A 21,566-nucleotide genomic window follows, 5' to 3' on the forward strand; every position below is an offset into this window, starting at 1 on the left:
GGGAGTGCTGGGCTGTGCCAAGGCGGGAAACTGAGGCACATCACTTAGCAGGGGGCCAAGGGGTCTAGGGGCTGCCTTGTCCCCCAGTGTCTCTTCCTGGGGAGCTGGCAGCATGCACTGGAGCCATGCCAAGCTGCTGGGCCTCGTGTGTGAGTATGTGTGTGTCCGTGCACGTGAGGACGTGTGTGTGACTCTGTGTGCATGATTGTGGGTGCTCACAGTTGCATGCACGAGTACATGAGCTGCAGGGAAATGCATGTGCATGCAAGAACATCCATCTGTGTGCACAACTGTGCTTGCTCACAAGCAGGGGGTCATGTGTGTGTACTCCCAGCTCAGTGCCATCCATCCCTGCTGGCCCCATGCCAGGCCTGGCTTGTTTTTCAAGTGCCCCCTGCGATGGGACTCCAGGGGGGCGGGTTTGTCCATCATTAAGCCAGGGGCTGGAGCAGGGCCAGGGCTGGGCAGCGAGGCATGTCCTGGACAGAGCAATCGCTTCCAGTGCCCACGGTGTTGACAGGCCCTTGATGGTGGTGGGAGGCAGAGTGTGTGGTGGTTGTGAAGGGCATGTGCTACCCCCTCAGCTGGCGCTGGGGAAGAAGCCCCTGCTTCTGAAGAAAGTCATAACCAGGAGGGGAAACTGAGGCAGGCTTCTGAGCAGGCTTGACTTGTGCTGGTGGGCACCCTGCAGCTGTGCCATGGTCAGGGTAGTGTTGGGGGGGCATGGCCAGGTGGTGTATTGCAGGCTCCCAGTGGCTGTGCCAGGAACAGGGACTGCAAGGAGGGGACATCCCTGTCCCAGCTGTGGCAGGCTCTTGCTATGGGACTTGTGGCTGTCTGGCCCCTGCTCATCACCCCAGCCACTTCTGCCTCCTCCTGGTGCTGTGGAGGGGGTGACATACTGCTCCCACAGAAGCTGCCCCTGCAGTCCCTGTCCCCAGTGCCCTATTCAAAGCCACCCCCTCAGTGCTTTGGGACAGGTAATTAACAGCACCCCGGTCTCCACAACAGAGTGGAAGGGGCAGGGGGGGGGGGAGGGAGGAGTAGTACAGGAATGTGTCCTTGGCCCTGGCATGGGCTCAGCCAGGGTGGAGGGATAGGAGGCTGTGAGGATCAGCCCTGCCCCAGTGCTGTGCCAGGTCGTGTTTGTGCAGCAGGTCCTGGAGGGGGTTCTGTTTTTTTTTCCCCTCCCTCTTTCCTTTTTCCCCTTCTTTACGTCACTGCCCAAATATTCGGCCTCTCAGCTCCTGTGGGGGGTCGGCTCGGCTGCTCGGAGGAGCTGGGGCCCTTGTCTGCACCCTCCGGGTGCTGCACAGGGAGGGTGGGCAGGGGAGATGGATGCTGAGACTGGCCACACTTGCTGCACTGGTGAGCACTGGCCAGAGCTGGCCTGGGAGGTGTCATCTGGGGCGGCAGAGACCACCAGCCTCCCTCCTCGGCAGCTCCCAGGACTGCATCCAGCTTCCCAGAGCCCTGCCGTGGTGGGAGGCAGAGTCCAGGCCTGCCTCATTTCCCAGTGATTTTTTCCTTTCCCAGAGCAGTTTGTACCCACCATGGTCACCTCTTCTGGGACCTGCCCTGGAAAATGTGCTGGGACCCTGGGGACCCCCAGCTCCTTCCAAGGGGACAGCACTGATCCCAAAACAGATGAAAGATCTGGCTCAAGAGAGGCTCTACAGACCCCACAGGGCGGCTTCATCTCCTGTGTGCTTTCATCTCTGGAGATGACCCCCACTTGGGTTTCTTGTCCCCAGGTCTCCCTTCTTCTGCTGCCATTTGTGGTGGTGATGCTTAAGGGTGTTTGTTTTGGGTTGCAGAGGAGCTGGTTCACATGGGGGGTGGTTTGTCTGGGTGTGCTGGGAGGACCCTCTCACTGCAGCCAGTTTGCCGAATGCTGGACCTGCTCCCACTGGCACTTTGACCCAATGGCTCTGGGAGGTATTTTGGTGGCTGGAATTCAGAGATGTTGTCAGGACTTCTCTGGCTGTGTTCTGTGAGCGAGACACGTCATGTCCTCAGGGTACAGCTCCTGTCATTGCCCCAGGGACTAGGACAGCGACGACGTGCTATCAGTGCCCTTTGCTCACCCACTCCTTTCCATCCTGTTCAGTTGCCGATACTTTCCCATCTGGCCCTAGCTCTTCCGCTGTTGGTGTTTCCCAGGGCCTGGGAGCCATCCTGTGGCTGCTTCCCGAGGAGCTGGGGCTCTGGGATCTGTGCTGGAGCTGAGCTGCAGTCTGAAGCTGTGCTCCGCTGGTGCAGGATGTTCATTGGACCTCCATCCTAGTTGCAGCACTCCTCTCTTTTTGGGATGCCTGCTTTTTGTGGGCTGTGGTGCTGGTGGGACTTGTTTAGGGATGTCAGTGGATTCTGGCCATAGGGTTTTGTCCCTAGAGTAGTGGCTGTTGGGATCTGGCCCTGTTCCCTTGGGTGCTAGGGAGGGCAGAGGTGCTGGTGCTTGCTTGGGAAGGGGGTGAGGAGGTACTCTCCAGAGATGTTGGGGCTCTGGTGCTGGCAGTGGGAAGGCTCCACAGTGCCTGTTGGTGTTCCCATCCCATGGCAATGTTGGGCTGTTGTGGAAACTGAGGCATGGAGGGGCTGGGAAGATTCTCCTGGAGTCGGAGTGTACTCAGGGATGGGGCCCTATACAGGAGTTTTGGAAGGTTGCAAAGGGAGAACCCTTTGCTGAAAACCCCTCCCTGGTGACTTTTGAGGGGGACGGCAAGGTAGGAGGAGTGTTGGGGTCCTTCACCGCTCCGGCGGAGCCAGCTCCAGCATTTTGGCTGAGCCCACGGCTTGAGGACGGAAACGCAAACAGGAACGGGGAGGCGTTGGGTGAGAAAATGTCAACAGCACTGGGCCGGGTGCCTGGCTCGCTGCCTCCCTGGCCAACTTGCCACTCTCTGGGCCACTGCTGGTGGGCTTCCCCTCTTTGCCCAGGGGTTTCCCAGCACTTGCACTTGAGTACAGCAAGGCTGGTGCTGGGCTGCCCCAGGGGCGGCCAGGGAGACCAGGGCACCATCCAGAAGCATGCAGCCCCTGAGCAGGAGGAGGAGGAAGAAGGAGGAAGGGAGACGGGAGGAAAGCCAGGGGGATGCTGGGCACACTCCAGGTTTGGGACAGGCAAGGGGGGACTGGCGTGGCTCCACATGCTGAAGGACAGATGGGACTTTTCCAGCATTTTGGCTTTGCTTTTTAGTTGAGAGCTGGGCTGATAAATCTTCACGTCCTCCTCAACACTGGGGGTGCAGGACACCCGAGGACCATCTGTTGGGCACTTTGTCCCCCATGTGGCAGGGGGGGACCAAGTTGTGCCAGGGGGTGCCAGGCATGCCCCAAGAAGGGCCCCACACACCGGTCCCTGCCACCCCCCCGCCAAGGGCACAGGGACGCCAGTGGCGTCACGCGGGGTGATAAGGCCCCGACCCCGCTGTGCCCGCTGCCCGCCGTGGCCCCTCGGCACGGGGTGCGAGGAGTTCACAGGGGGAGGTGGGGGAGGTAATTTTTTTTTTTTTTTTTTGGGGGGGGTCGTCTGTGCAATTGCCGGCACCCCCATCCCAGGGCCAGCTGCTCGAGTCAGGTTCCCGGTTGCCTTTAAGGGCGTTTTTGGGGGAGGCGAGGGGAGCGGTGCGGGGCCGGACTTGGAGCGCGCCGTGCAGCTGGGGAGAGAGGGAAGAGGAGAAGAAAGAGGGAGAAGAAGCGAGGGAAGGGAGGGGAGCGGTGGAAAAAGTCATCCGGGACCCCCTTCCTCCCCAGGGCCGGGGCCGGCGCCCCCGGGCTCCCCAGCCCCCGGCCGCCCCGGGGCTGCGGAGGGGAGCGGGGAGCCGGCGGGACCCCCCTGCGCCCCGCCATCGCCGGGGTCCCGCTTGCGGGGAGCGAAAGCCTTCGGCTCTCCCCCTCCTTCCCTCCCCTCCCTCCTCCCTCCCTCCTTCCTTCCTTCCTTCTCCAGGCTTGGCCCGGGGAGGGAGGGGGGCTCTGCCTGCAGTCTGCTTTCACGCCTGCCCGCCCGGGCGACGCCGGGCTCCCGCCTGCCCCCCCCGGCCCCTGCGGCCGCCCCCCGCGCCCCCCGGGCCAGGTGAGGTTGCGGTGCCGTCCCTCTCGGATGTAGGCAGGCGAGACCCCGGATGGATTTCGGGAGCGTCATGAACCAGGTACGGGCGGGCGGCGAGGGCACAGGGGTCCCCACACCCCCGGGACAGGAGGGGGGTGCTGCAGGCGGTGTCATCTCTCCAGGGGGCGGGGGCCACGCGCGATATCCGAGAGGTGATGGGGTGGTGCGTGGATGGGGGGGTGCTGCCCCCCCGTGTTGGGGGGTCCGCAGTTGTCGGTCACCAGAGAGGGTCTGGGGGGTCGGGGGTTTTTGGAAGGGGCAATGCGGTGCTCGCAGGGAGGATGATTTGGGGAGGGGGTGAGGACCGCTTTGCTGCCGACTGGGACCTCTGAGCGGCTCCGGGGGGGCCGTGCCCCCCGTGCCCCTCTCCCCGCCTCGCCGTGGCGGGCGACTCTCAGAGTGCCCCGGAGGGGGACACGCAGGCGCTGGGGTTTGCGTCCCCTCGCTCCCCGCGAAGTGCGTAGGGACACGTCCCTGGGGAGCGAGGGCTGCGCGGGAAAGCGGGGTCCGCCCCCGGCACCCCGCTCCCGCCCCGCAGCCGAGGGGACGATGCCGGGTGCCTGTCACCCCGGCGAGGGGGACACGGTCGGGGCAGCCCCTGGGCCGGGACACCCCGGCAGCCCACGGGTTAACCCCCCTGCCCCGTCCCGCCGCGGAACCGTCAATGGTTAAACCCCGGGTTAATGAGTGGCGAGGTGTCGGCGGCTGCCAGCCCCCCCGCGCCGTATCCCCCCGGCAGGGATCCCCGGCCCCTCGGCGCCGCCGGGCCCGCAGAGGGTTAACTCCGTCAGGGCAGGTCCCGGCGCAGATGTTTTTGGGCTGTGCTTCTGGGAGAGGAAACGGCCGAGCGAGGGAGGCATCAGCCCGCTTCGGTTTAAGGGGAAAACAAGAAAAAAAAGAGAAGTGCTCCGTTCCCGGGCGCCTGAGCCTGCTCAGCACTGGCGTCAGCCCCAGTGTGGGACCCGTGGTCCCGGTGTGAGTGCTGGGACAGCTGGCAGGGACAGTGGGTGACAGTGGCTGTGCCCCCTGGGTACTCATGGCACCTCGAGTTAGGGGGTTTTGGGGTTTAATCGAGCAAGCACCTCTTGTACCTTCAGTGTGGTGGTATCGGGAGGACAAAGTATATCCTGCCTTGAGTCTGAAGCCACCCCCAGGGAAAGTGAATCTGTAGAAAATGAGCCTCCAGCCGGCACCCTTTCTAACGAAGCCACGTCGTTAGTGATCTGTTTCAGAAACGGCAGGGTGCTGCTTTGTGGGGCTGCTGCCTGCCTTGGGGAAGGTGCTGAGTCTTGGGGCTTACTTTTGGGGTCCTGACTTGAGGGGTCCATTTACTCCTGGCTCTGGGCCACTCTCCTGCTTTCTTTACCTCTGTCTGGTCCCTGGCCTCTTGCAGCCCATCCCCAGGGCATCCCATCACAGTGCTGGCAGCCCCTGATCAGCACTGGAGCTTCCCTACTGGATGCTGGGACACTGGGAAAAGAGCAGCCCCACAGTACAGTCCCTGGGGAGGAGGAAGTGGCTCCACTTCCACTTCCTCTTCCTATTCCCTCACCTCTTCAACACTACAGATGGGGGACACCAGTTTTGGGGGTGCTGCACATCATTTCAGTTTCCTGGCAGCATATTCATCTCTGTCCCACAGGGTGAGAGTACAGCACTGAATCTGCCGTGGACCTTTCCCTCACAAGTGGGCTCAGTGCTGTGGGGTCATAGATCCCCTGGGGCAGCCGGGGCTTATTTTGGCACCTTAACCACCCCTTCGATGTGGGTCACAGACCTGTGGGCACTGGCAGGTGTCCCTGATGCTGTGAGGCAGCCCAAAGCCTGCAGTGGGGTCTCTGTGCACAGGAAAGGGGCTTGCCTGATGTTCCACCAGCCTGTGGCAGAGGGGATCTGTGTGACAGGATCACACTGTGTTCAGGATGGGGCACAGACTGCTGACAGTTCTGTGTGCTGGCCAATCCCACAGGAATGACCATGCTCCAAGCAAACCCATGTCAGAGTCCGTGTGTTGATCAATCCCATGTGAGAATCTGTGCACTGGCCAATCCTGTGGTGGAATCACTGCTCTGACCAATCTTGCATGGGAATCACTGCTCTGACCATTCAGCTGTCAGAATGTATTGACCAATCCTATGTGTGCAGTAACTAATCCCATGTAGGAATCCAAGTGCTGACCAATCCTGTGTGAGAATCCATGCATTTACCAGCCTTAGGTGAGAATCTAATTGCTGCCCAGTCACATGTAAGAATCCACGCACTGGCCGATCCAATGTAACAACCTGTTCGTGGAGCAGTCCTGGTGAGCCCCCCTGCAGCAGAGTCTGTCCCAGGTGGTCCTACTGTTACTCTGTTGCCGGCCAATCCCTGGTACCGGAGTTGCTCCCTGGCCAATCCTGCTGTCCGATTTGGCTCTCGGGAGTTGATGAGGGGATGGGGGGGGATTCCTGCACTCTCCTTTGGGGCATGCTGGTGCAGGGGGCAGTGACCCCATGCTCTCCCTTACGCTGGTTGTGGGGTCCCCACAGGACTGGAGTGAGGGGTGTTCCCACAGTGAGGTGGCAGCACCCATGAGTGGGTGCTGGTGGCAGAGCAGGACAGAGCAGAGCAGAGCAGGGCAGGGCTGGGCTGGGGCTGTGGGGCCAGAGCCAGGCAGGCGCGTGTTGGCCTGCGGGGCCGGATCCAGACCTGCTGCCTCCAGATGTTGCCTTTTTAGGCACTGGAGCACAGCATATCCCTGCCTGTGGCCAGCCCCGTGCTGAGCCAGTCCCTGCAGGCGGAGTGGGACCAGACCCTGTCCTGGTTATGTGGAGGCACCTCTGTCTCCCTCCTGACCCCTGAAAACCCCTTTTTCCTTCCAAATAACCTCAAGGATGCTACTTTCTCCCCCTTCCCCTAGGCTGCACTTGGCAACACTGGGGCTGATTGCTCAAACCGCCCCGAAGCCGGGACCTGCCCTTATTTGGGTTGAAACCAGGGCTATTTTGGTGCTGCTGCCTCCATCGCAACCTCTTGAAGCTTCCCTGTATGTTTTTTTCCCTGTCCTGTCCCATATCCCTGTGCCAGGGCTGCTGGCCAGGCCATCCATGGGCTGCTGGGAGCTATCACACTCCCAGTGTGCCATGGGTCCCAGAGTGCCTTGGGGTGCTAGTGGTGGCCCCCAGGGCCACTGTGAGGTGGAACAGCTGGTGTCCTCTGTGGTATTTCATCCCTGATTTGCAGGGCTATATGTACCGGGTAACCTCTGTCCTGATCCTGCTGCCGCCTTCCTGGCGGGGATGGGCCACAGGGCGGCTCCTTGGGGACATACCAAGGAAGAGACAGAGGAGATAGCATCTGTCCCAGCTTGGGGAACATCCCTGGATAGCTCTTTGTCCGCTGGTATCCTCCCTGTGTCTCTTGGGCAATGCAGGGGCAGGGCAACCTGCTGGCTTCTGCCCTGGCACGGGGGCTGCCGGGCATCCAGGCATGGAGGGGATGGCACAGTCACAGTCCCTGTCCCAGCTGCAGGGCGGGCTGAGGATTCTCAGAGGGAAGCCTGGGAGCGATGAGACCTCTGTGCCCCAGCATCAGCCCAGTCTGACTCACCCTGAGCTGCTGGCCAAACCGCTCCCCGGCCCTTTGGTGCATCTGCCAGTTATCCCCACCCGACGGGAGAAATCCCAAAAGCAGCAGAGCCCCTGAGTGCTGGTGGGGGCAGAAGGGGTCTGTGGTGCTGGGGTGCCGCCTCCTCCCCCGGACCCCCGTGCCAGAGGGGTGGGGCTCTGCGTGGCTGTCCTGTGTCTGGCACACCGGGGCTGTGCTGGGCAGGGTGGAGCTGGGGCGGAGGGGGTGGGGGGAGGGAGGGGGCGGGCGTGGATGGAAACATGCCGTCCTCCTGCCGGGGACGTATTGCATAAACAGGAGTTTTGCCAGAGCTGCAAAAAATGTGAGGGCAGGAGCAGGCGGCACGTGGTGTAGGCAGGAGGTATCTGACCCCTGTGAAGGGCAGGGGGGTGGCCAGAGCCTGCACCCCGTGGTCCCTTATGCCTGATGGGGGGGAAGGATGCTATGGCTTGTCACATGGGGAAGGGGGGAACAGGGGTGCTGGAGAGAGAAAAATGTTCCCCAACATCCCCAGTTTGATGGTCCCAACCTGTCACTTAAAAAGTGTCTTCTGCTGGGAGGTTCCTGATGGTGGCTCACACTCTGCTCCACACCATGGCTAAAATGGGACTTGGCAGGGCTTGGTGGCTGTGGCAGGGCTGGAGGGACTACAAAGTAGGGGAAGGGTCCTGGGATGGCTGAGGGAGTTGCTGTGGTCCATGGCTGTCCCTGGGCCCCTGCTTGCCTGGTGCAGGGTCTTGGGGTGAGCAGAGAGTCGTGGGGGGGCATGGGAAGGTGATTTGCAGCCCAGCTGGGACGTAATTGGCACAAAGCTGAGGTGAACTTGCTAGGGAGGAATTGATCCCTCAAGGGGTGTTGTTGGACCCCATGAGGTGGGGTGACATGGGCTGAGCTGGCCCTGATGCTGCTCAGCCTTGTTCCATGGGATGCCAATCTGGCCACTGAGTCACCACCCTCTTTGGCAACTGCATTTTCAGCCCACAGAGTGGATTGGGCAGGGGAACCCCTACCAGAGCTGAAGGGACTAGGGTGCCTTGCTTCCCTCTGTTAGGGTCCACATCCCTTCTGAGTAGTGGGGCAATGAGGGCTGTGCCTGCGTGATACTGGCTCACTTTGGGAGGGTCCAGGATGCGGAGTGTCCCTTTTGACAGCACGTCTCCAGCTCTGACCACACCAGCAAGGCAGGCTTGCTGGCATCTCAGTGCCTGACCATGGGAAGAGTCTATGGTGTACTGGGGTCTTTGTGAGGGCTGAGGTGGCTGAGGTAGCTGAGGTGGCTGCATCTGCTCCCGGCATTGTAAGGGTCAGCACCAGCCCGGATATCAGCCGGCTCCGGAATGTTTATCGGAGCTCCTGGGGAAGGGAAAAACAAAAACCGCCACCCAAAGGAAGGGATATGCGTCAGAGATGGGCCTGGATCACCCACTGGCAGCCAGACGGGCCATGCTGTGGGCCGTGGGCCAGCACTCGCCCGGCTCCGGCAGCCCAGCTGGGGAGACCCCAGCGCGCCCACTACTGCACTGATCCAGCCTGTTCCTGAATCGCAGGGCCCCTCCATGGAGGTTTGTTTTCCCCCAGCCCTGCTGGCATCTTGCAGGTTGGGGCTATAACTCACGGGGATGCTCCAGTTGGAGCAGGACCTGGCAATGGCCCTGGGCACCTCCACGGGTACAGGGGTTATTTTGCTGAGGGAGGAGGAGGGAGAAGAAGGAGGTGTTGAGGGAGGGAGGTGCAAGCGGGGGTTGCAGCATGGAGAAGGCTCTGAGGTGTCTCATCCCTGGGTGCGTGGTGGATGTCTGCATTCCTCCAGCCTCGCTCAGTGCTTGTGAAATGGTGCTGAAGTCCTGTCGGGAATATGTGGTGCAGAGGTCAGTCCCCGAGCTGCAGCTGGAAGGGTTAGGTGGAAGAGGGATCCCATGGGCTACCATACCCTGTGGTGGCATGGCTGAGAACTATCAGGGTTTTGCCAGCCAGGCGTTTAATTCTGGTCTTGGACATCTAAAGGGTATCAAGTATCTCTAGGTATAGTGACAGCTGGCGATGAGTCAGGGAGCCCATCACGGCTCTCCAGCGGAAGGCTGCAGGGTGTGCCCAACCCTTTATGAGACATCAGGGAATCCCATCACTCATGGCCACAGGGTCTTGTTCACTGGGAAACTGATTTTTCTGCTTGGCAAAACTTGGGTCTCAAGGCTCGTGGGATGTGGCTGCTGGGAGGGATGGGGCTGCGACCTGGGGGGCCGTGGGGGGCTGGTGGGGTGGGCGGCAGCCCTGCTGCGCCTCGTTCCTCGCATTCTTGGGCAGGGCTGCCGGGCGGCGGGGTCGCAGCGGCGGGGGCCAGCCGGCAGGAATGCAAACACCGGTGAGGGGGAGAAGAAAGGCTGCTGTGTCTGCCACAGCAAGGCAAAGCCTGGACCAGGGGTGTGCAGGTCCCCCCTGCAGGGATCCCTGAGGGCTGAGATGGTGGTGGTTCTGGGGGTTGCCACAGTCCCGTATGAAGTGCGATACTCTCACCAGTCCTGTGGGGCAGGAGGGGTGCTCCTGCACCTCTAGGTCAGGAGCTGGAATTCTTAGGAAGGGGTCTGTTGACTGGGTCAGGGTCTTGCCTCTTCTCCTTGAACTGGGGGCATGTTTGAGCCAAACTTGAGAGAGGGACAGTAGCTGAAAACAGCTTTATGTTCCTGCAGTCCTCATAAAACTGCCTTTCTGGGATGAGAGAGTGCCATACAACCTGGGTTGGTGTCTCCTGTGGATGAAACGATTGGTGTCGCATGAGCACAAGCCTATATAGAAATCATAGAATCCCCTAGGACAGGGAAATACAGGCACCCCAGTTTTCTTCCTTTTCCAGCCAGAGGAGCATTTTTAGCCTGCAAACTTCCTCATGCCGAGAGCAGAGGAGGGATGGGCATGAACCCTACCTGGCTGTGGGACCAGCATTCCTATGGTGGGGGAGCTGTGCATCTCCCCCCATCACTGGCCTTGGAGCTGGGACTGTGTGGGGGCCGGGGGCCCTTGGTTGAGCATCCCCAGGGGAAGAGTGAGGGGAAGAGTGCGGCAGTGTGTGGGGCACTGTGCGAGGTACGGCACAGCCCTCATCATCTCCGTCCGCAGCAGCAGCGGCGGCTCGCTGCCGGAGAACATTCCAGGGAGGCTGGCGCGGGGCCAGCGCCGCGGGGCAGGGAAAGGGGCCTTTTATGGAAGCGTTTCTGCATTAGAATAAAATCATAATAATAATGCGCAGGGGAAGGGAGCGGGAGCAGGCGGAACCCCTGAAGAAAACAGCGAGAAGGGATGGGAGCAGGCTGGCAGCCGGGGAGGGGAACAGGCACTGACCATCACCCTGTGGGGTCTGGGATGGGCTGGGATCTCGGTGCTCCAAGTAGGGTGCTTATGGTAAATCTTTCTTTTTATGGCCCAGGGCAGGACAGACTGAATGGGGTGCAGGGTAGTGCTGCCATGGTGGGGGACCAGCCCCTGGATGATGTTTGCTATCTTGGCTCCATCCTGGAATGGGGCAGGGGATGGCTGATAGGGGGTCACCGCTCCTGGGGACTCAGTGGTGGGGTTTGTAGAGGTCAAAGTGTCCCTAATCACACCCTCCCACTCCTGATGGCATCTCTGGGCCAACACGGGGCCGGAGCACCTCTTCCCGCTGCCCCGGCACCTACGAGGCGCTGCCTCTCCCACCCTGGCATGCTGCTGCTTCCCGGCGGACTGGGGTGCACGCAAAACCCGAGGTTAATTGTCAGTAATTGCCGATGGTAATTAAGGTAACAATAGCCGGGCTGTTCAGCTGGCGGCTGCAGGAGCTCACGAGGCCGGGCTGGGGTTTGTTCCAGGAGCTGCTCTTGGCATCAGGCGTCTGCCCTGTGCTGTGCCCGCCGTGCCCACCCGGGCTGAGCTGGGGCTATCCTGGCTCCCTGGCCAAGGACAAATGGCACTTCTGCCATGGCCCTGAGTCCATTCCCAGGAAGCCCAACCTTGACCTCGGGGTGCTGCCTTGGCTCCTGCCTAGAACATGGGGCAGTGGTGACCCTGTCACTCCCTTGGGTGGGCCCTGGGGAGTGGGTGGGGAGTGAATGCTTCAGCCCAGCCCCTTCCCGTGCCCCATGCTATGCAGGGGGCTGCAGGAACTAATCCTGGCTCTCTTCTGCTTCCTTGCAGGCTGTGACCCCCTGCTCCCCCACTGTCAACTATGAGCTGGTAAGTGACACCTTACTGTGAGCCATGAGTGGCAGTCAGGGCTCTGGGGATGCTAGATGGGACTGTTCTGCACTGGGTGTGGGGTTCTTCTCTCTACCCGGGGGCTCCAGGATGCGAGTCTTTTGCCCCCGAAACCTAAGGAGTCCTGAGCTGGCGGTAAGGACACCCCCGCTTTCAGTGCTGTGTCCCCCAGTATTGCTGGCTGCAGGTCATCCCATATCTGAGCAGCACAAGCTGGGGCAGTCCAGCCATCGTGGGACTCCTGGAGTTGGAGCTTTCAGGGAAGAGGAACTTGCAGGGTTGCTGAGAGGGACAGGCAGATGGGACGTGACCAGCCAGGGCTCCAGGGTCCCCCGGTACAGCGGGCCTTCCCTCCCTGGCCACAGCCAGGGCGGTTTCTTGCACGCCCGGAGATGTTTGTACCAGATGTGCCTTTGGCTCAGGGCGCCCAAGACTGTGCATTTGCAGCTCTTGTTACTGTCACCGTCTCTTTTGTCCCTCCTGGGGACCTTTAATGATCTGCTGGGGCCAGGGCGACTCACAGCCCTTCCCACCCTGTCCTGTCTGGACACCGAGAAAACAGCTGGGCGCACCATCTCCGTTCACCCTGTCCTGGGGAGGATGGGTGCAGGGGCACTGGCCAGACAACCACAGTCCTTTGCCACACTGCTCTAGGCCACGACCAGGCTTCTGGGAGTAGCAAGGGCACTCAGAAGTCACCTGGAGCAGGGCCATGTCCAAGTCAGAGGTTTGGGAAGTGTGACACAGTGGTGCCCACCAGGCACCATCTTGCCAGCAAAGCAGCTCCCTTGCCCCATCCACAGCCCTGGCCATGCCTGTGGCAGCAGGCAGAGCAGGCACGTGGCAGCGGGAAGACTGGCATAGCCTGGGGCCAGCGTGGCCGCCCTTCCTTTTTTGCTCTGGAGTGTGCCAAGGCTTGCTGGGGCAGGCGCTGGGGAGAGGAGGCCCTGGCAGGGTTTCAGCTTGGGCTCGGCAGCCTGGCAGTGCTGCAGTGTCTGTGCCTCACAGGGGGCCCTGGGCTGGGCACCCCACAGCTGGGCAGGGGTTTCACCCCTAGGTGGGTGGGTGTAGGGGATGACGCCCTGCAAGCTCATGAAAGCAGCGCAAGAGTCCAAGCGAATGAGGGGATGGGGTGGGAGCAGAGCACGCTGCCTGCCCTGGGGCCCCGCAGTGGTTATCTGCCCCGGGTTTAATCTCTGCCTGCACCCTGCTGCCCCTGCCAACCTCCCTGGGCACTTATCTCCAGCAAAAACATGTTGGCTCCAAGCTGGGACCGTTACTGTGGCTTTGGGAGGAAATCAAAAGGGTTTTGCCCTGTCCCATGGCTGGAAATGTCTGCCCTGGCCCTGCTGCCAGGGCTTGAGCAGCTTGGTTTTGGGGGTCCCCTCCATCTTCCTGGTCCCAAGACTCCTATAAAACCACCAAGCTGGGTCCCTTTGCTGTGCCACCCTCAGGCACCCCAACCACCATCCTCAGGCAGAGGTATCTGTCCTCTGCTCCCTATATTTGGGCTCCGGATGCTCTCCCCCACCTCAGGAAGTTAATTCCTGTCCCCAGCCCTGTTTCAGAGCTCTCTGTAGACTCCAGTGGCGTGTCAGCAAATTTGCCTGTTTTGAGCATCTCGGACCCTGGTTCTGCTCCTGTCGGGGTCCTTTGGTGACCCTGTGGGGCCGGGTTTATCTTGAGGAGGTGAGCCTGCTGGTGGCCAGTGGCCAGGCTGGGTGTGGGACTGCACCAGGCTTGCCCATTATTTACCTCCTGGCTGTAGGGTCTGACCATGGAGGATCCATCTGAGACCTTGGAGATGTGGAGGGCACTGGGTGCCCATCATGGAGCAAGCTCAGGGTTTAGCTGAGTGTTCCCCATCTGCAACACTGGTTGAGTGCAAGAGGTGGCTGCTGGGAGGCAGGATGGCAGCATCCTTGGTATACAAGTATCGCCCTAGCTCTGTGCTTAGGTTTTGAGGGATTCCCAGCCTTTAGGAAGAGCAGACATATTGGTGGGCAGGGAAGGAAATGGGACTATGGAGCACTTCCTAGGAAGGGCCAGAAATAGCCAGGGGGGAATTTTGGCCATGGTCCCCGCTCTGTGTGCATGTCTCTCAGTCTCTCCTTCTCTCTCGCTTGCCTTTTTCTCTCTCCCCTTCCTCCTGCCTGCAGCCATCCCCGGGGGAGAGCATCACCAAGCAGGTAGACACCCTGGTAAGTGCAACCAGTCATGGAGGCTGATCTCTGCCTCAAGGCCTCCTGGTGGGGTTACTTGTGCCTGTCCCATTGCTGCAAGCCAAAATCCCTCAATCTAGGATGCTCCTGTGGTCTCCCAATATGCCTGGGACACTCCAGTCCTCCCTCCCTACCAGGCAAAGTGATGATGGCCATGCCAAAGGCCAAGAGAGATGCCCAGGGTTGATGGGAGAGGCGGTGGTGGAACCCAGCGTAGTGGGGGCCAGAGCTTTTGCTGCAAAGCCGGCTTTCCTGTCTTGGAGCCGGGAATCTGTTGTTTAATCTGTGGACATGAAATTGCTAAGACAGTGTAGACAAATGCAGTGCCAAAGTCAATCCGGTCAGCTTCCCCTGCCCTTGCCCACAGCCAGCTCGCCGGCCTCCCTGTGCACTGGGGTTCGGACCCAAGGGATGGAGGCACGATGGTTCCCGTGAGGAAGAGGGTGAAAGCCTTCCTCACCTGGGATCTGGCTTTGCTTCATCCCTTCGGTTATCCAGAACATGTTTGCAGCCCTTTTCTGAGCTGGAGAAAGAGCATCCACAGCTAGAAAAATCCAATCAGGAGCCTCCTTTGCTGGCTTTGCACTCTTTTGGGGAAATTTTCTGGTATTTTTGCAGCCTTTCTTGTGCCTCTCATCACCCTTTCCAAGCAGAAGGGACCTGTGGGTTTTGGATGCTGCCAGGAGCCTGAGTACATGCCAAGTTAGCTTGGGAGGTATATTCTTGATGGTGTTGCCAGAGGGGTCTTCAACCCAGTGTGACTGGGACCAGCCTGTCCTGTGCTGGGCTGGACTGGCCTATGCTGGCTTGACTGGAGTCTCTCCTCTGGAGGGGACATTTGCAGTATCTCCCAGCCCAGTGACGGGCAGTAGTGTTTAATAACATGAGCACTTTCTCCTATCAGCTGATCGCAGGCTGACTCTTCCTCGTGCAGGGGCTGACGGCAGAGCTGGCAGCGTGGCTGTGGTTAGATCAGGGGGAGCAGGGCAGAGCTCGGGGAGCGGGGCAGGGCCCAAGGGCTCTCGATGGGGCAGGGGACACTGGAGGGCCCTCTCCATGAGCACCCGCTCCCCTGGGCCTGGAGAGTGTCAGGAGTGGAGCTGCCACGGCATGGAAATGGATTAGCAAGGGTCTTACTGCTGTCAAGGTATGGGAAGGGAGAGGGGCTCTGGCGTCCTCACCTTGCTTACTCTCTGGTGCCTCAGTTTACCCCTGCGGGAGAGGAATGAGTCTGTGTTGCCTTCTGTCAGATCTCCTTTGAGCAAGGCTATGGACTGGGAGGCTGCTGTGTCTGGGTGGTGACGTGGGCTGACAGGGCTCTCCTGGCTGGTGGGTGTGGGTGGGGGACCCCAGATGTCTCCTTTACAAAGGTTTGGGGCAGAGCAGGGATCACAGTGGAGATGTCATCCTCATCACTGGTGGGTGATGCAGGGACGAGCCCACATTCTGGGTCAGGCTTGTTCCACACACCCTGGCTCTCCCAGGAGAACTTTTACTTCTCTTTTTACTGCATTTTAACTCCTTATTTGCTCTCAGCAATGCTGGGGTGTTTCTGGGGTGAGCAGAAAATTTGGGGCACCCTGAGGAGAACCTAGAGGGGGAATTGTCATTCCTGCCCAAACACCCCTGGGCACTCAGGCAGGGCTGCCGCCTTCTGAAGCGGCTTTGGCTGGGAGGGGAGATGGTTGTGCCCAGGCTCTGGGGCTGCTGAGCCTGGCCCTGCTCCACCAGGCAGCCTGACCTTGAAAGGAGCAAGCGAGGCTGGTGGAGGGTGACGCTGGCTGCCCACTGGAGCAGCTCTGGGACTGCCCTGGATGGGAGATGGCAGGCGAAGGGTGTCGGAAACCTCTTTCCCACTTCCCTTTGATGTACTGGTTGTGGGATGCTGCAGCCCCGAGGAGAGTGACAGCAGGTCCTGCAGCTTCATGGACAGAAGGGGCATCCTGGGAACCAGCCGCAGAATGCATCTCTTATTTCTGATCCTTCCAGGTGCTTGGGACATGTTGCCTGCCCGAGATTAGTCTTTAAATGACTCCTGCTTATTAGCTGGAGATACTAAAACTAATGAGCTGCGAGTGTGTTTTTCCCTAGCAGTTTTTTTTGGAAACCCTGCTTTGTTTTTCGGCTGAGGTCACAAAGTCACTGAGCAAGCCGGCTGCAGATGAAATTCTCGAGGCCGGAGAACACGCATAAATAGAAGTTTCCTGCTCTGAGAGCTCAAACATTTCCTCCAGGCGTTTGGCTCGGGAGAGCCGGGGCCAAAGCAAACTGCTGTGCCTGGCTGGCTCCTCGATGTTGCTTGGGCAGCGAACCTGCCTCTGCTCTGGGTAGGACCAAAGCAGCTCTGTCCCACCAGGTGTGCGTACGCAGCCTAACAGACATAAGAGGGATTTGTGATATGCCTTAGGCTGTGTCTACCTGCTCAACATCCTTCCAAAAGGTCCTCTGAGACCCTTTGCCAAGGCACCAGTTCCACAGTGCCCTTGGTGGCTGGTCCCAGCTGTTGGTGTTGTGAGAGTTGGGTTTTGCTTGTAGGATAAGGGGGGACAGTGATGGTGTCAAGGTGTTTCTACCACTGGGATGCTTGGTGGGTGATATTTGGAGGTATTTTGGGGATGTTACCATGTGCAGTGCAGTGTGTTGGTTGTGGGATGTGTTGGCAGCACCATCACACCCAACCCTAGCAGGACTCCAGTGCTATCTGTGACTGGCTCACGGCAATAACTTGCTTTTCCTCTCTGGTTCTTTAGGATGCCACAAAATCCCCCAGGAGTGCGCAGTCACGCTGCAAAACATCCAGGTAGATGCCTCAATTTCTCTTTCTGGTGACCATCTCTACATTGCACGAACCTCCCCCTCTCTGCCAACATTTTGCTTCTCCAGATGTGCTGCACCTGGGAGATGCTCCCAGAGGAGAAGATATGGGGGTTATGATCCACCATCCTTAACTTGGGTCACCTAGACACCGCAGTGGGACTGGGAGCAGGGGAAAGGTTGCAGGCAGCTCTGCTGCTGTGTCCCCATATGTCCCAGCCCATCCTGCAGGGTGGGGAAGGGTCAGTGTGTCCCCTCCCCATACCATGCCTTGACAGCAGTCCCCTCCCTTGCCCAGGAGCATGAGCCTGACTACGGCCATGGAGAGCAGCTGTGAGCTGGACCTGGTGTACATCACAGAGCGGATCATTGCCGTCTCCTACCCCAGTGTGGCCGAGGAGCAGAGTTACTGCAACAACCTCCGTGAAGTGGCCCACATGCTGAAGTCCAAGCATGGGAACAACTATGTGGTGAGGGGCACAGCTGCATCCCTGTCTGGCTGGGGAAGGGGCTGAGGTGCTCAGAGCCTAGGGATAGGGTGCTTGCAGGGGGTGGGTACTGCATCCTTGTCTCTGTCTGGGCTTGGCTCTGGTGAGGGGAGAGTCTTTGCACTAAGGTGGATAGATTTTTTTCCTTCACTGAAACTCATCCTGGGAGTTTTTGATCATCGTGTCTCCCTGTGGCAAGGTGTTACTCAGGCTAATGTATCTGGAGAAACCTCTAATGGCAGGATTTGGGGAGGCTTTTGGGTAAGGAAGGTGTGAGAGGTAGCAGCGATGTAGGAAGATGTCCTCTCACTCTATTTTTCCTCTTCCCTGAAGCTTTTCAACCTATCTGAACGGAGACGTGATGTCAACAAACTTCACCCCAAGGTGGGTCACAGCTGTAGGAAGCAGCGGGAATCTTGGGCCTCAGGGCAGGGCTGTTTACAGGACCAGCCCCCTGCCATGAGATGTCTGGGGTAGGAACAGCCACCTTCTCTATTCCTCCCAGCTGGGAAAAGCCTTGACAAAAGCACTGAGAGTTCCCACTAAATTTGTGGTATCTCAGCCTGATTCCCATTGCCTTCCCCATTCCCCATTCCCAGCTCAAATCTAGCTGTTTGGGATCTCTTGGAGACCTCCCTAAGGCATTGTCCCTATCCCTGTGGCCAGGGGGGAGCCCTGAGCAGCTGAGCCAAGTGACCAGGGGTGAGGGGCCTGAGATCCAGATGGCCTCCCTGGGACAGGGGTCTGGGCAGTGGGGTGCAGGGTTGGGGGTGGGAGGGGCACATCAGAGCAACACAGTGGTGCCCACCCTGGGTACATGCCCTGGGCTTTGCACACGGCCAGGCTGGGGACTCTGCAGTGAGTGTGTGTGGATGTGACCCCTGGCTGTTCCCTCTGCTCAGGTGCTGGATTTTGGGTGGCCTGACATGCACACCCCAGCACTGGAGAAGATCTGCAGCATTTGCAAAGCCATGGACACGTGGCTCAATGCGGCAGCACACAACGTGGTGGTGCTGCACAACAAGGTGGGCTGGACCCTTCCCCGGGGTATGCAGTGATGGGGGTGCTGGGGGTCTGCAGGGTTACAGGGATGGGGCTGAGCGGCCTCAGGGACCGAAGGATGCAGGGAAGGTGGTGGTTGGTAGCTTGGTGTGTGGGTAGGTGTCAGCACATTTGCGTAGATTGGTGTGTTTCTAATAAGGGTCGGAGGGTATGCGTGCTGGCATGTTCATATAAGGGACCAGTGTGTGCCTGCCTCAGCGAGGGACAGCTGTGCCCGGGCACTTGTGGGCACTGCTGTCCCCACGACACCCCTTCTGCTGTGCACCTGCAGGGGAACCGTGGCCGGCTGGGGGTGGTGGTGGCTGCCTACATGCACTACAGCAACATCTCAGCCAGGTGAGAGGGACATGCGATCCTGGGGTGGCCTTGGGGCCCACTGCTGACCTCCACCCCAGGGGTGCTGGGGTGCTGGTGCCAGTACTTTCCTTCAACCTCATCTGCCCCACAGTGCTGACCAGGCTCTGGACAGGTTTGCCATGAAGCGCTTCTATGAGGACAAGGTGGTGCCAGTGGGACAGCCATCCCAAAAGAGGTGGGTTCTGGTCAGCCTTTGCAGGCTGGGTTTTGTCCCCAGAGCCAGAGTGGTTGGATGCGGGGTCCAAGGTGGATGCTCTTTGTGGGTCCTGCTCTCGAGCTGCCTGTCTGTCTTTCAGGTACATCCATTACTTCAGTGGGCTCCTCTCTGGCAGCATCAAGATGAACAACAAGCCTCTCTTCCTCCACCACGTCATCATGCACGGCATCCCCAACTTTGAGTCAAAAGGCGGTAGGTGCCCCTGACTCCTCCCCCCAGCCTCATTCCCCCCTATCCCCCCACCCCACACTGCATGGCCAGGCTTGTCTCTACGGGCAGTATTTTCCTCATTATTTCCTTGGCAATTTGAATTTCACTTTCAGAGACTGTTCACTCCTATTGGCAGGTGCTGCTCTGCCCTTGGGGGTGCCCTCCCCAAGCTGGGCACTAACCTGAGGTGTGGGGTGACAGTGCTTTTCTTCCAGCTTTTGGGAGGATGGCACCAAATGGAGATGGGGTTTGGCGTTCAGTACCCTGCCTGGTGCCAGTACTTCACTCAGATCATCATCCTGCCTCTATCCCCAGCCAAGCACTTGCTCCAGGTCCTACTGGACCCAAACTGGGCTGCAGGGGCTTTCCCCTTTCCCAGCTCATCCAGAGCATCCCTTTCTGCCCATCTCAGATATTGCCAGTGGTTGGTGTGGGTTGGTTGGGATGGGGAGCGGCTGTTTGCCTTGGCTCCCTCCCTGTTTGGATTTCTCCCCCGTGACTAATCCCTGCCCTGGCCCCTCCGCCCAGCTGCCTAACAGCAGTGTGCCTTTTCTTCCCGCCTTGATGTCTTCCAGGTTGTCGGCCCTTCCTGAAAATCTACCAGGCCATGCAGCCCGTCTACACATCGGGGATCTAGTAACTATCTCCTTGCTGTGGGGGCTTTTCTCCTCCCCAGCGTGGGGGGCACGACAAGCAGGGGAAGATGGAGGGGGTGAAGGCCAAGTCCCCTGCAGTCTGGTGCTCTGCACTTAGTCCGTTTGGTGTCCTGGGAACTGAAAAAAAGGGGCGTCCTTTTCTTTGGAGGTGGTAGCTGGCTATGCTGGGCCTTACTGGGCCCTTCTGCTGGGAGGGCTGTAGTGACTCTGTGTATCAGCAGAGGGAGCCTGGGGCTGTGCAGAGCCTGGGGCTGGGTGTCCCTGGAGGGAATGGCGACAGAAATGGGGACACCTCCCTGGGAGATGAAGGCATTTCTTCTCTCCCTGCCCATAGAACTGCTCCTCCTGCTTGGATTAGTCCTAAAAGCCCCCTTTCTTTCTCCAAAAAAATATTTTCCTCTTGTTTTAATCTCCCCGCAATTCTTTTCTGACACTGCTCCTGGGAGCAGGCACTGGCGAAGCCAAAGCAGGAGTCAGTTTCTCCAGCCTCCCAGATGCTCTGCCAGCATCACATCCCAGTCTGGGACCCCTGGCTCCTGGCCTTCCTGGAGGGAGCAGAGCACCTCACCTCTGGGGTATTACCATCTTAACCCCTTGGACCAGGATCTCCCTTCCCTGCAGTCCCCGTTAGCTGAGATTTACTGCCATCCCAGTCTCGCCTTTCAGCTTTTAATAGACTGTTTATGGGATGCCTGTAATAAACTCCAGGTTTATCTTGCCTGTGAAATCCAACTCCCTTCTTCCTTTGTCTATGACTGCTGACGCCACCACCCAGAGGCAACCCCTTGGTGGTACACCGGGGAGGGGAGGGCTTCCATCAGGGCAGGGAGGAGAGTCTTCCCTGAGATTTATCCCTCTATGTCCAATGCTCTGCTTGACTATGGGAGCTGGATGGATGGCTGATAGCCCAGTCTCAGCACTTGGACCCTGGTCAAACCCTCACACCCAGCATTTTTCCCACCCTTGCTGAGCTGTGCCTCAGTTTCCCCTTCCTGTCCTCCTTCGCCTGGGAATGGGTGCCCCTTGGGGTACAGGACCCTCCTCTGTCACTGTGGGGGCCAGCTCTATGCTTTGCACCTCTCCTGGCTGGATTTGGGTAGAAGGGCTGGTTGAAGTGGTGCTGGGAGCTCTTGGAGGTCTCTGCACCACAGCTCACATCCTCCCACCATCCCTCTCTGCAGCAACGTGCAAGGAGACAGCCAGACAGGCATCTGCATCACCATTGAGCCCGGCTTGCTGCTCAAAGGTGATATCTTGGTAAGGATCTTCAGCTCTGCTCCCCATGTAGAAAGCAGCCAGGGTGGTTGGCTTGCGTCGGGATCCCCAAATCCCCCTTTGCCAAGCTCTGGGGGCTTATCCTGATGGCCCATCCCCACTCTCCTCTGCAGCTGAAGTGCTACCACAAGAAGTTTCGCAGCCCTACCCGTGATGTGATTTTCCGTGTGCAGTTCCACACGTGCGCTGTGCATGACCTTGACGTCGTCTTTGGCAAGGAGGACCTGGATGAGGCCTTCAGAGGTAACTGCCTCAGCACCTCCCTGCTCCAGACTCCCTCATCCTCCTGCCCCTGTAACTCTGGTCTCATCGCGGGGCATC

At 59.4% G+C, this 21,566-nt stretch overlaps 1 protein-coding gene across 5 annotated transcripts in view; it reads left to right on the forward strand.

The window, feature by feature from the left end:
- The first annotated feature begins 4,018 nt into the window (after positions 1-4,018).
- TNS1 (tensin 1) overlaps positions 4,019-21,566 on the forward strand; it is a 53,491-nt gene continuing 35,943 nt past the window's right edge. For 3 of the 5 annotated variants that reach the window (XM_027879580.1, XM_027879589.1, XM_027879597.1), the window contains exons 1-12: positions 11,887-11,923; positions 14,104-14,145; positions 16,917-16,966; positions 17,279-17,450; positions 17,802-17,852; positions 18,371-18,493; positions 18,802-18,866; positions 18,979-19,062; positions 19,184-19,296; positions 19,890-19,950; positions 21,152-21,227; positions 21,359-21,488. In XM_027879580.1, the coding sequence (XP_027735381.1) occupies positions 17,283-17,450; positions 17,802-17,852; positions 18,371-18,493; positions 18,802-18,866; positions 18,979-19,062; positions 19,184-19,296; positions 19,890-19,950; positions 21,152-21,227; positions 21,359-21,488 (871 nt within the window). In that variant the 5' untranslated portion in view covers positions 11,887-11,923; positions 14,104-14,145; positions 16,917-16,966; positions 17,279-17,282. Of the gene's footprint in view, positions 4,152-11,884; positions 11,924-14,103; positions 14,146-16,916; positions 16,967-17,278; positions 17,451-17,801; positions 17,853-18,370; positions 18,494-18,801; positions 18,867-18,978; positions 19,063-19,183; positions 19,297-19,889; positions 19,951-21,151; positions 21,228-21,358; positions 21,489-21,566 lie in introns of those variants that run through there. The other 2 variants (XM_027879618.1, XM_027879607.1) reach the window with 2 other exon arrangements.

Source organism: Empidonax traillii, unplaced genomic scaffold, assembly GCF_003031625.1.
Source record: "Empidonax traillii isolate 1590-97213 ecotype Southwest subspecies unplaced genomic scaffold, ASM303162v1 scaffold5:size3517227, whole genome shotgun sequence".
Lineage (NCBI taxonomy): Eukaryota > Metazoa > Chordata > Aves > Passeriformes > Tyrannidae > Empidonax > Empidonax traillii.